At 47.8% G+C, this 12,658-nt stretch overlaps 1 protein-coding gene across 3 annotated transcripts in view; it reads right to left on the bottom strand.

The window, feature by feature from the left end:
- The window catches only part of LOC132823332 (dihydropyrimidinase-related protein 3-like), a 248,098-nt gene that overhangs the window by 126,551 nt on the left and 108,889 nt on the right, over nt 1–12,658 (bottom strand). For all 3 annotated transcript variants that reach the window (XM_060837026.1, XM_060837025.1, XM_060837027.1), the window contains exon 2: nt 5,573–5,661. In XM_060837026.1, the coding sequence (XP_060693009.1) occupies nt 5,573–5,661 (89 nt within the window). The remainder of the gene's footprint in view (nt 1–5,572; nt 5,662–12,658) is intronic.

Genomic DNA, 12,658 nt, shown 5'->3' with positions numbered 1-12,658 from the left:
CTGCTTGGATCTAGCCAACTTGGGACAGACCAATGAATGAACTTAGTGGGGGGGGGGGGGGGGGGGGGGGGGGGAGCAGGGTCAAATAATTCCCTTCCCTCAGACATCTGTAGCCTTCGGACACATTCCGATTAGTCGCATGACGATTCTGGCTCATGAGAAAAGAAACAGCAAAGTTACCACACTGGATGATCTCAGCAAATGGAAACTAATCGTCATGAATTGTGGTTGAGCTGGCAGATGAGACGATTAGAGCAAATTAGTAACGGAAAATAAAATGACTGGGGAAGTTACTCTAGACTATCCCAATTGAGAAACTAAGCCGCAGAACAAGAAAAATCCTAGGTTTAGTCCCTGATTGATGAGGGAAGTGATAACTGACATAAATGTCGCTTGACAGGGTGAGACAAACAAACAGGGAGGGACCGTTGTCTTGACTGATGCAGGTGGACATTAAAGTAGGAAAGAAAGTGGCTTGACCCTAAACCTCCCCCCATTCCACTCCCTACCCAAAGGGCAACTAGCTGGGCTCAATCTTGGGTCACAGATGAAGGGGGTTAATGTGGGTGGAGTTACCAGAGGAGTAGTGGAAGATACTTACTCTAGTACTCTTCACTGGATGGGTGTTGGGGAGAGGTGAAGGAGTGGCAGGGAGGTGGAACAGAATGGATGGGAGAAGGGATTTCAGCCCATAAAAACATCAAGGAGGCCCATCCCAAATTTTGCTTCAAGCCCCAAACCCGCGAGCAACTAGAGCCAATTCATCACGGCATGGTGAGTGTATCAACTGGAGCCTAACAGCAGTCCACAGGGGAACCAAAATGACATTTTTTAAAACTCTATTTTATTTAAGATGGAGGGTCCCCAACCATGAGTGTCCAGTGGCAGGTCTGGTGAATAATGGGAAGGGTCACACACACACACACACCACACACACACAAACTGTCTGATAACTGACTTCACACAGCAGTCCTACCATTGGTAGCACAATTTGCAAATGCGGGACATCCCAATGCCCATTTTGGGCACAGGCACTGGGGTAGATGGGGGGGAAAAGAGTGCTGGAGTGGTATAACCACAAGGCACCAACTTCACATTTCAGATCCAAGAGGGGGAAAATCATGCCACACACTTGATTTATTGCATCTGCTGCACCCGATGTGGCCTCCTCTATATTCATATCATCAGTCGTCATTTCCGCCACCTCCAAACGGACCCCACCACCAGGGGTGTATTTCCCTCCCCTCCCCTATCAGCGTTCCGAAAAGATCACTCCTTCCCACGACTCTCTTATCAAGTCCACATCCCCCACCAACCCAACCTCCACTCCCGGCACCTTCCACTGCAACAGCAAGAAATGCAAAACTTGCGCCCACACCTCCCCCCTCACTTCCCTCCAAGGCCCCAAGGGATCCTTCCATATCTGCCACAAATTCACCTGCACCTCCACACACATCATTTACTGCATCAGCTGCACCCGATGTGGCCTCCTCTATATTGGGGAGACAGGCCGTCTACTTCCAGACTGTTTCAGAGAACACCTCTGGGACACCCGGACCAATCAACCCAACCAGCCCGTGGCTCAACACTTCAACTCCCCCTCCCACTCCACCAAGGACATGCAGGTCCTTGGAGTCCTCCATCGCCAGACCATAGCAACACGATGGCTGGAGGAAGAGCGCCTCATCTTCTGCCTAGGAACCTTCCAACCACAAGGGATGAACTCAGATTTCTCCAGTTTCCTCATTTCCCCTCCCCCCACCTTGTCTCAGACCCAACCCTCAAACTCAGCACCACCTTCCTAACCTGAAATCTTCTTCCCGACCTCTCCGCCTCCACCACCACTCCAGCCTATCACCCTCACCTTAACCTCCTTCTACCTATCACATTTCCAACGCCCCTCCCCCAAGTCCCTTCTCCCTATCTTTTATCTTAGCCAGCTTGGCACACTCGCCTCATTCCTGAAGAAGGGCTCATGCCCGAAACGTCGATTCTCCTGCTCCTTGGATGCTGCCTGACCTGCTGCGCTTTTCCAGCAACACATTTTCAGCGCTGATCTCCAGTCCTCACTTTCTCCACACACTTGATCTTATCCAGCTGATTTCCAACTCAGCAAGAAAGATTCATTATTCATAATCAACCATCTCGCAGGATTCCTGCAGTGTGGATGCAGGCCACTCAGCCTATCGAGTTCACACCACCTCTCCCAAGAGCATCCCACCCAGACCCACACACCTCATCCGCATTGATGCCCTGGGGTTTAAGTGTTCCGAAGCGGAAAATGAGAACACTTCATCTTCCACCTTCAGAACACTTCAACCCCAGGGCATCAATGCGGATTTCACTAGTTTCCTTATTTCCCCTCCCCCCACCTTATCCCAGTTCCAACCTTCCAGCTTAGCACCATCCTCATGACCTGTCCACCTGCCAATCTCCCTTCCCACCTATCTGCTTCACCCTCCTCTCTGACCTAACACCTTTACCCCCTCCTCCATCCACCTATTGCACTCTTAGCTACCTTCTCCCCAACCCCACCTCCTCCCATTTATCTCTCCATCCCGCAGGCTCCCAGCCTCATTCCTGATGAAGGGGTCCTACCTGAAATGTCGATTTTTCTGCTCCTCGGATGCTGCCTGACCTGCTGTGCTTTGCCAGCACCACTCTACTCTTGTCTCTACATTTCCCATGGCCAATCCAATACGCTCATGCACACCGAGTGATTTCCCATGGCCAACCCACCCTAACCTGCACATCTTTGGGCTGTGGAAGGAAACCGGAGCACCCGGAGGAAACCTACGCAGACACGGGGAGAATGTGAAAACTCACCCAATGGTGGAATCAAACCCAGGTCCTGGTGCTGTGAGGCAGCAGTCCTAACTGCTGAGCCCCATGCTGTCCATACTTACTAAATGCCACATTGACAATGTCACAACCAGAAAGGGAGTCCCATTCCCTTTAACATTGCACCTTGTGTGATTTGGGCGGCACGGTGGCACAGTGGTTAGCATTGTTACCTCATAGCACCCGGGTTCAATTCCCACCTCAGGCGACTGACTGTGTGGAATTTGCACGTACTCCCTGTGTCTGTGTGGGTTTCCTCCAGGTGCTCCGGTTTCCTCCCACAGTCCAAAAATGTGCAGTTTAGGTGAATTGGCCGTGCTAAATTGCCCGTAGTGTTAGGTGAAGGGGTAAATGTAGGGGAATGGGTCTGGGTGGGTTGAGCGTCGGTGTGGACTTGTTGGGCCGAAGGGCCTGTTTTCATACTGTAAGTAATCTAATCTGATCTAATCAAAAATTGGAAACATACGGAGACTATACAAAGGAAAAAGTAAATGACTCTGACTAAACAATGAACAACACTCACTGACTAATGTGGCGCAAATTGTCCGTGGGACCCGTCATTACAAATACAGCACACAGCAGGAGAGATTCAGAAATCCCAGGGACCAGGAGGGAACTGTTATTATCATTCACTCCAATGGGGTTGGTTATCTTGTATGGAGGAGGTGGCTGTCTCAGAACAGCCAGATCTGGGAACGAGGCCACACAGCCTGTATTTTGCTTCCAGCTGGCCAATGATTGAACCAAAGGTTGTAATAAATGAAGCATTTTCAGATAAAGAACAACACAAGGCACTGTGCACACAAAAGGTTACAGGATAGAATCAGGGATATAACTTATTGGATACGCCCATCCTGTTAAAAGCATCATGCATGCCAACTCATTCCAAACCCTCGCCACAGACTAACCAATATGCATGGAAGATTCCAGAAGTATCTCCCGGATGTCTTATCTATCAGTATTTCTAAATCCTGCCAGATACTGGGGAGTTATGGACAGAAAAAAGCCCCTCAAGCATCTGTAGAAGACCTCAGTCCCGCAGTGAGTAGTCAGTTGAAATATAAACCCAGTCATGAAGAGTCAGTAGTTGAAGTGCAAGCCAGGCTGGTACATGATTCATTGAATCCTTGTAGTGAGGAAACAGGCCCTTCGGCCCAACAAGTCCACACTGACCCTCTGAAGAGTAACCCTACCCCACTACTCTAAATTTTCCCTTGACTAATACAACTAACCTACACATCCTAAACACTAGAGGAAATTTAGTAAAGCCAATCCATCTCATCTGCACATCTTTGGAATTTGAGAGGAAAACCAGAGCACCCTGAGGAAACCCAGGCAGACACAGAAAGAATGTGCAAACTCCACACAGAGTTGCCAGAGGCTGGAATCGAACCCGGGTCCCTGGCGCCGTGAGGCACCTGTACTAACCACTGAGCCACCGTGCTGCCCCGAAGGTTCGGGCAAGGAACTTGAAGATTGTGACATTTCCCCATCATGTTGGCATCACGGGACAGCAGCGATTTTAATTCTGATTGAAGGACTCAGTCCCAGATTCAATATTCCCCATATGTAATTTCACTGAAGCCAGGTAAATTTTCACACAGGAGGTTTGATCACGACCATAAATACATAAAGTAGGAAAGCTGACAGAAGAGGTGCTGTAGATGTGTGGCTTTCTACTTATTTTCAGGATGTAGTTCCAGTAATGTAGTAATCTGAGTACAGAATGACCTTGATTATCCGAACATCGATTATCCGAATTTCGGATTATCCAAACATGATCCTCAAAGTCCCGCAAAAATGCTATCCAATATCCAAACAAAATGCTCTCCGCCCATCTCATTTGGATAACCGAGGTTGCTCTGTATACCACTAACTGGGAGAGTTCCCACCAACACTTACTACCTGTATCAGGAGGTAGCAGTGTGACTGGCTGATATCATAAGACTTCTGTGCCAAGTTTTTCGCCCATTCCACTGCTCTCCTCACTTTTCTATCTTGACTTACCTCAGACCCAAAACAGAATTGAACTCTGTTGCTCTGGTAACCAGTGACCTGATGATCCATCAAATGCAAATCAAAATGCCACTAAAAAAGGTCAAGATGCTTCTCACTGTGTGGTCTTCGATGCCAAGCTATTCTCCGAGTTCAGAAATTCACTCTATTTAAAGCACCATGTCTTTGGTCCATGCAACCATGAAAGGCCAATAGATGGTGTTTGGCTTATGAGTACCACCAATAGCAATGGTGCCTTAACACCAAACTAAACCTACCCAAATATCTGTAGCACTACCATAGGTAAGCATTAGCCTTCTTTGTGAACCAGAGGTGGTGGGTTGTAATTGACTTACAACTGACCTCTAACCTCCCTTCCCCAAATAACACCACCAACTCTCCTTGGCATTGCCCGAGACTAAATGGATCGATTACAACCTTGACATCACTTTTGACATTGAGAGGTGCTCCATGACATATTGGGATCGACATTAAGATCATTGACCTCCTCCTCTAACTTGACCCAATGTCATATATCATGGCCCCAAGCAGAATGGTGTCAATTTGCATTGCAACTCAGCCCTTCATCCAACTGAGCACACCAACCCTCAATATAACCACTGCTGTTGCGTGCTACAATAATTTTGCCAGAGGGCAAAACCTAGACACAGACTAAGAACAGACATTGCAAGTACATTTCTCATTTAGGTGATGGGACAAAGAAAATGGTACTTACTTGATAAGACCATCTTCCATGTAGAGGTCAGCATAAAAAGACTGGTCATCGTTGACAACGCGGCCTCCCTTGATCAGCAATCGGTCACTCTGTAAAACAGAAACTCACTGTTATTTCCAGCTTATTAATCAAAACACAAGTCAGTCGATTCTGGGGACATCTGTAACCCAAATCTGGTCCCCAAGCTTGGTTTGCTATGACTTTTGAAACACCTTAAAGGAAAACTCAGCGCTGTAGATCGTCAGCAATGCCAACCTTTCCAGATTCTCTTTAGGATCCGTCCTGAGGAAACCATTGTGAGCAGTCCAGGAGAAAAGATGCTGCACTGTAAGGGCAGCATGGCAGCTCAGTGGTCATCACTGTTGCCTCACAGCGCCAGAGACCTGGGTTCGATTCTATCCTCAGGCAATTGTCTGTGTGGAGTTTGCACGCTTTCCTGTGCCTGTGTGCGTTTCCTTCGGATGCTCTGGTTTCCTCCCACAGTCCAAATATGTGCAGGTTGGGTGAATTGGCCATGCTACATTGTCCATATAGTGTTCAGGGATGTGTAGGTTAGCTGCATTAGTCAGGGGAAATGCAGGATAATGAATCTGGGTGGGAGAAGGTCAGTGTGGACTTGTTGGGCCGAAGGGCATGTTTCCACGCTGTAGAAATTCTAATTCTGAACGTTAAACAGATGTGTTTTCTTTTGACAACTTTTCCTTGAACAGGCTTAATTTGGTTATTGGAAAATAGACTTGAAATAATGGTGAATATTAATTCCATCACACTCCTGGCTTGTGCTTGCAGATGGTAGACAGGATCTGCTCTGATGAAAAATCATTTAGACTTGAAGCGTTAGCTTGCTCTCTCTCCATGAATGCTGTCTGACCTACTTTGATCCCCAACATTGGTTGTTTTCAGATGGTGGACAGGCCTTGGGAAGTCAGGAGGGGAGTTACTCATTGCAGTATCTAGATTAGAGTGGTGCTGGAAAAGCACAGTTCAGGCAGCATCCGAGGAGCAGGAAAATCAACGTTTCGGGCAAAAGCCCTTCATCAGGAATGGAGGCAGGTGCCTGCAGAGTGGGGAGATAAATGAGACGGGGGTGAGGGTGGGGTGAAAGTAGCATAGAGTAGAGGCTCACTGAGGTTTTTGTAGAGAGAGGAGGAAAACTTCTTCAAGGCAGGCATCCTTTTCCAGCCCCACTCTAATCTAGACTCTGGTTTCCAGCATCTGCAGTCCTTGTTTTTACCTCGTTGATTTTAACCCTACTGCAAATCCTCTTGCAAGGATGCCTGCCTTGAAGAAGTTTTCCTCCTCTCTCTACAAGAACTTCAGCGAGTCTCTATTCTATGCTTTCACCCCACCTTCACCCCCCTCTCATTTATCTCCCCACTCTGCAGGAACCCTACCTCTATTCCTGATGAAGGGTTTTGCCTGAAACGTCGATTTTCCTGCTCCTCAGATGCTGCCTGACCTGCTGTGCTTTTCTAGCACCACTCTAATCTAGACTCTGGTTTCCAGCATCTGCAGCCCTTGTTCTTACCCACTTATTGCAGTATTCCTAGCCTCCGGCCTGCTCTTGTAGCCTCTGTGTTTATGTAATGAGTCCAGTTGAGTTCTGGTCAACGAAAACCCCAAGAACATTGATGGGGGCGATTCAGTGATGGCAATACCATCGAATGTCAAGGGCTGGTGGTTAGATTGTCTCTTGTTGGTGATGGTCATAGCCTGGCATTGGTGTGCTGCAAATGTTACTCAGCACTTATCAGCTCAAACCTGGATAATGTCCAGATCTTGTTGCATTTGAACATGGACTGCTTCAATCTGCTCCAGAATATAAAATCTCCTTTATTCTGATTGATATGTGGTCTTGTGAAATTGCAAGTCTAATTTCCAGTAGGTTTTGACTCAGGATCTAATGCCTTCCGCAGATGAAGGGACATCCCAGAAAGCCCAAAGACAAGGGACACAGAAAAAGTAAGGAGGATGTCTTCTGTTGTACAAGTTGGAAGCCAGAGTTTGGCAAAAGGAAAGGCTATAGCCCATAAACTTCATAAAAACAAACACCAGACCAAAAATACATTTAACATGAATCCAGGAGTGCATTAAACAAAAAGAAAATCAATGCACAGGTCCCAAGAGCCTGCCTTTTAATATGATCATTCACAGAAAGCTATACTCAAGGCTACGTAACTCAAAGATAACGATTTGGAACCTCTAATTGTTTCCATTATAACAATTCCTGCTACCACCACCAGTGATATCATCCAATACGGGCTCTCAGGAAACATTTCAAGCTTGGAAAAGTATGCTTTAAACACCGATATTTGGTATTTTCTGACCAATTAATGAATCAAAGTCAACATGCCTCCCTCCACATTTTATAGGAAGTCTGGTGATAACATTATGCGTGATGGGCAGTGATTAATGCAGACAGTGAACATTGGATGAGGACAGCACCACTGAGATTGTTCCTCTACCTCAAAAACCAAGTTTTCTGTAGATAATGGTAGGGCCTTGGGTAGTGTTATAGAACAGGGGGGCCTAGGGGGTTCAGGTACAGAATTCTTTGTGTCACATATAGACAGGATGGTTAAGAGAGCGTTTGGCACGCTTGCCTTCATTGCTCAGTCCTTGGAGTGTAAGAATTGGGATGTCACATTGAGGTTGTTCAGGACATTGGTGAAGCCTCTTCTGGAATACTGCGTCCAGTTCTGGTTGCCCAGTTATAGGAAGAATATTATTACGCTGGAGAGGGCTCAGAAGAGATTTACCAGGATGTTGCCAGGTCTGGAAGGTTTGAGTTATAAAGAAAAGCTGGATAGGCTGGGACCTTTGTTTTCTCTGGAGCATAGGAGGTTGAGAGGTGACCTAATAGAAGTTTATAAAATTATGAGTTAATGATAGTTGTCATTTCCCTAGGATGGGGATTCCAAGACTAGGGACATATTTTCAAAGAGAGAGGAGAGGGATTTTAAAAAAAAGACATGAGAGGCCGATTTTTTTGTACAGAGGGTGTTTCATGCGTGAACCAAACTTCCTGAGGAATCTGGGTACAATTACAACATTTAAAAGATATTTGGATAGACATCTGAATAGGAAAGGTTTAGAGGGATATGGGAGCTGAAAAATGTGTTGCTGGAAAAACACAGCAGGTCAGGCAGCATCCAAAGAGCAGGAAAATCGACGTTTCGGGCATGAGCCTCTTCTTCAGGAATTTCCTGAAGAAGGGTTCATGCCCGAAACGTCAATTCTCCTGCTCCTTGGATGCTGCCTGACCTGCTGCACTTTTCCAGCAACACATTTTTCAGCTCTGATCTCCAGCATCTGCAGTCCTCACTTTCTCCTTAGAGGGATATGGGCCAGGAGCAGGTAGGTGGGAATAGTTTAGTTTGGGATTATGTTCAGCATGGACTGGTTGCACCAAAAGGTCTGTTTCTGTCCTGTATGACTATGTTCAGCATTGAGGTCAAGACAGACCATTTGGGTTAAGTTCTGGAAGCCCACCAGCACTGATGGAACGAGATGCAACCTCAGTCACCAGAGAGGACAAAAGCAACGCAATTTGCAGGACACCTGTGCAGAACTGTCAATAGGCTCTTGCAATGTTTCTCAATACTCAGGCACAACATAAACGCAGTTGTAGTCGACACTGGTAAGAGGGTGTCAAAACAGGTCTCAACCTGCTCCTGCCACAAACCTGACTGCCCCGGCCGACCCATTGTCTCAGCCTGCTCCTGCCCCACCGAACTCATCTCCGCATACCTCGACACGGTTCTGTCCCCTTTAGTCCAAGAACTCCCCACCTACGTTCGGGACACCACCCACGCCCTTCACCTCCTCCAGGATTTTCGCTTCCCCGGTCCCCAACGCCTTATTTTCACTATGGATATCCAGTCCCTGTACACCTCCATCCCCCATCACGAAGGACTCAAAGCCCTCCGCACCAACCAGTACCCTTCCACTGACACCCTCCTTCGACTGACTGAACTGGTCCTCACCCTGAATAACTTCTCTTTCCAATCCTCCCACTTCCTCCAAACTAAAGGAGTTGCCATGGGCACCCGCATGGGCCCCAGCTATGCCTGCCTCTTCGTAGGATATGTGGAACAGTCCATCTTCCGCAACTACACTGGCACCACCCCCCACCTTTTCCTCCGCTACATCGATGACTGCATCGGCGCTGCCTCGTGCTCCCACGAGGAGGTTGAACAGTTCATCAACTTTACTAACACCTTCCATCCCGACCTCAAATTCACCTGGACTGTCTCAGACTCCTCCCTCCCCTTCCTAGACCTTTCCATTTCTATCTCGGGCGACCGACTCAACACAGACATCTACTATAAACCGACTGACTCCCACAGCTACCTGGACTACACCTCTTCCCACCCTACCCCCTGTAAAAACTCCATCCCATATTCCCAATTCCTTCGTCTCAGCTGCATCTGCTCCCAGGAGGACCAGTTCCAACACCGCACAGCCTAGATGGCCTCCTTCTTCAAGGACCGCAGATTCCCCCCAGACGTGATCGACGATGCCCTCCACCGCATCTCCTCCACTTCCCGCTCCTCCGCCCTTGAGCCCCGCTCCTCCAACCGCCACCAGGACAGAACCCCACTGGTTCTCACCTACCACCCCACCAACCTCCGTATACAACGTATCATCCGCCATCATTTCCGCCACCTCCAAACGGACCCCACCACCAGGGATATATTTCCCTCGCCTCCCCTATCAGCGTTCCGCAAAGACCACTCCCTTCGTGACTCCCTCGTCACGTCCACACCCCCCACCAACCCAACCTCCACTCCCGGCACCTTCCCCTGCAACCGCAGGAAATGTAAAACTTGCGCTCACACCTCCTCCCTCACTTCCCTCCAAGGCCCCAAGGGATCATTCCATATCCACCACAAGTTCACCTGTACCTCCACACACATCATCTATTGCATCCGCTGCACCCGATGTGGCCTCCTCTAAATTGGGGAGACGGGCCGCTTACTTGCGGAACGCTTCAGAGAACACCTCTGGGACGCCCGGACCAACCAACCCAACCACCCCGTGGCTCAACACTTTAACTCTCCCTCCCACTCCACCGAGGACATGCAGGTCCTTGGACTCCTCCACCGGCAGAACATAACAACACGACGGCTGGAGGAAGAGCGCCTCATCTTCCGCCTGGGAACCCTCCAACCACAAGGAATGAACTCAGATTTCTCCAGTTTCCTCATTTCCCCTCCCCCCACCTTGTCTCAGTCGGTTCCCTCAACTCAGCACCGCCCTCCTAACCTGCAATCTTCTTCCTGACCTCTCCGCCTCCACCCCACTCCAACCTATCACCCTCACCTTGACCTCCTTCTACCTATCACATCTCCATCGCCCCTCCCCCAAGTCCCTCCTCCCTACTTTTTATCTTAGCCTGCTTGGCACACTCTCCTCATTCCTGATGAAGGGCTTATGCCCAAAACGTCGAATTTCCTATTCCTTGGATGCTGCCTGACCTGCTGTGCTTTAACCAGCAACACATTTTCAGCTGTGATCTCCAGCATCTGCAGACCTCATTTTTTACCCACAGCATGGATCCAACAAACCTTTTCACAATGCATCATTTTCAGCGCTGCTAGAGAGAATTCAGAATCTGGGCATAACAAAAGGTTTCTTAGAGTCTTGCCCCTTTCCAACATGACTTTGTTCACAGTTGAACAAATGTCAAGGCTCTTCTGGACACTGCTTCCTATGAATGGTGAACACAACAGTATTCGATCTACAGTTCACAAGACAACAGCTCAACACAGTGCCGAATGGGGTGGATCACAATGGGCATCTTGTGTGTTTTCAGTGAATGCACAGTTTTGCGACTCTTGTGTTCCTAGTTGTAAATTAAACATAAAAGCTGAGAAGACCGCTCAGCAGTTCACCATACTCTGAGCCTATCCTTTTGGAACATTAGTCAACAGTCCAGAGACAATGATACTTTTCAGTGGCCACGTGAACAAACTATATCAAAGCAGCGAGTTGCAGAGTTCCGTCTGCTCATGTACACATGGAACAAAGCAATGGAGCGGGCAGTTAAGTTAAAGCTGTACATTTTCAATGGGAGTAATTCTGATCTTTGATTTACATACAAGGGAAATGCAGTTTATGAGTTGAGGAGAGGACAGGAATTAATCAATACTTCTTTACTGTCCCTGTGGGCTAAGTGTTTATAATAAAAGGTTTGGATTCCTGTAGGTTATTATAAAAGTCTGGTCTGAAGTATATATGAAACCAGTCACTTCGGGCTTGATTGATGCGCCAACTTCAAGAAGTCTCTTGGTTTAATGAGTCCAAGAAGAGAACAGAATTTGCCCATAAAATACAGGAGAGGCCACGCTGGCAAACACAAGGCTGACAAAGCGATGACAGCTCTAAGCAAACTCATATTTTAGTGGTCTCCCCGTCCATGGCCCAGCACAACCTAACACTCATCCACAAAACGGGAGGCACGACTGTCTTTATTAATGACTTTGAGCAATCGAGACAGAGTGGATCATCACAGTTCGACACTCGAGGGAAATGCAAGCTCCAGGGACACAAAGCAAAAAGGCTACAGCAGAGATTTGGACAGATTGGGTAACACATCAGCAGAACAAGAACAATGTGGGGAAGTGCAAAGTAACTAACTGTCATCGTTAGACAGCAGAAGTGTGAAGGTAGTAAATGTTGATGTGGAGAGAGACTTAGTTGCAATGAAAATTTAGCATGGCAGGCCAACAACAAGAAATGAAAGGTGGTGTGGACATATTGGGCTGAAGGGTGTGATTCCAAACTGTAGGGATTTTATGATTTGTCACAAGGGATACTGGAGTAAGAGAATTAAAAAAGCCATGTTACAATTACACCAGACTTCAGTGAGACAACACTTGGGATTCTTTTTACTCCTTCATGGGATGCGGGCACTTTTGGCTGGCTCAAGTGTCCAAGGGAAGGTGATGGCAAGACATGTTTTTGAACCGCTTTAGGATGGAAGTACATCCACATGGCCGGTTGTTATAGAGGGAGTTTCAGGGTATTGATCCAGTGAGTGACAAAATTCCAAGTCCGGACGGTGCATGGCTCAAAGGGGAG

Source organism: Hemiscyllium ocellatum, chromosome 16 (assembly GCF_020745735.1).
Source record: "Hemiscyllium ocellatum isolate sHemOce1 chromosome 16, sHemOce1.pat.X.cur, whole genome shotgun sequence".
In the NCBI taxonomy this organism is placed as follows: domain Eukaryota; kingdom Metazoa; phylum Chordata; class Chondrichthyes; order Orectolobiformes; family Hemiscylliidae; genus Hemiscyllium; species Hemiscyllium ocellatum.
Note: the sequence above shows the minus strand (reverse complement) of the source record. Positions and strands in the feature narration are given on the sequence as shown.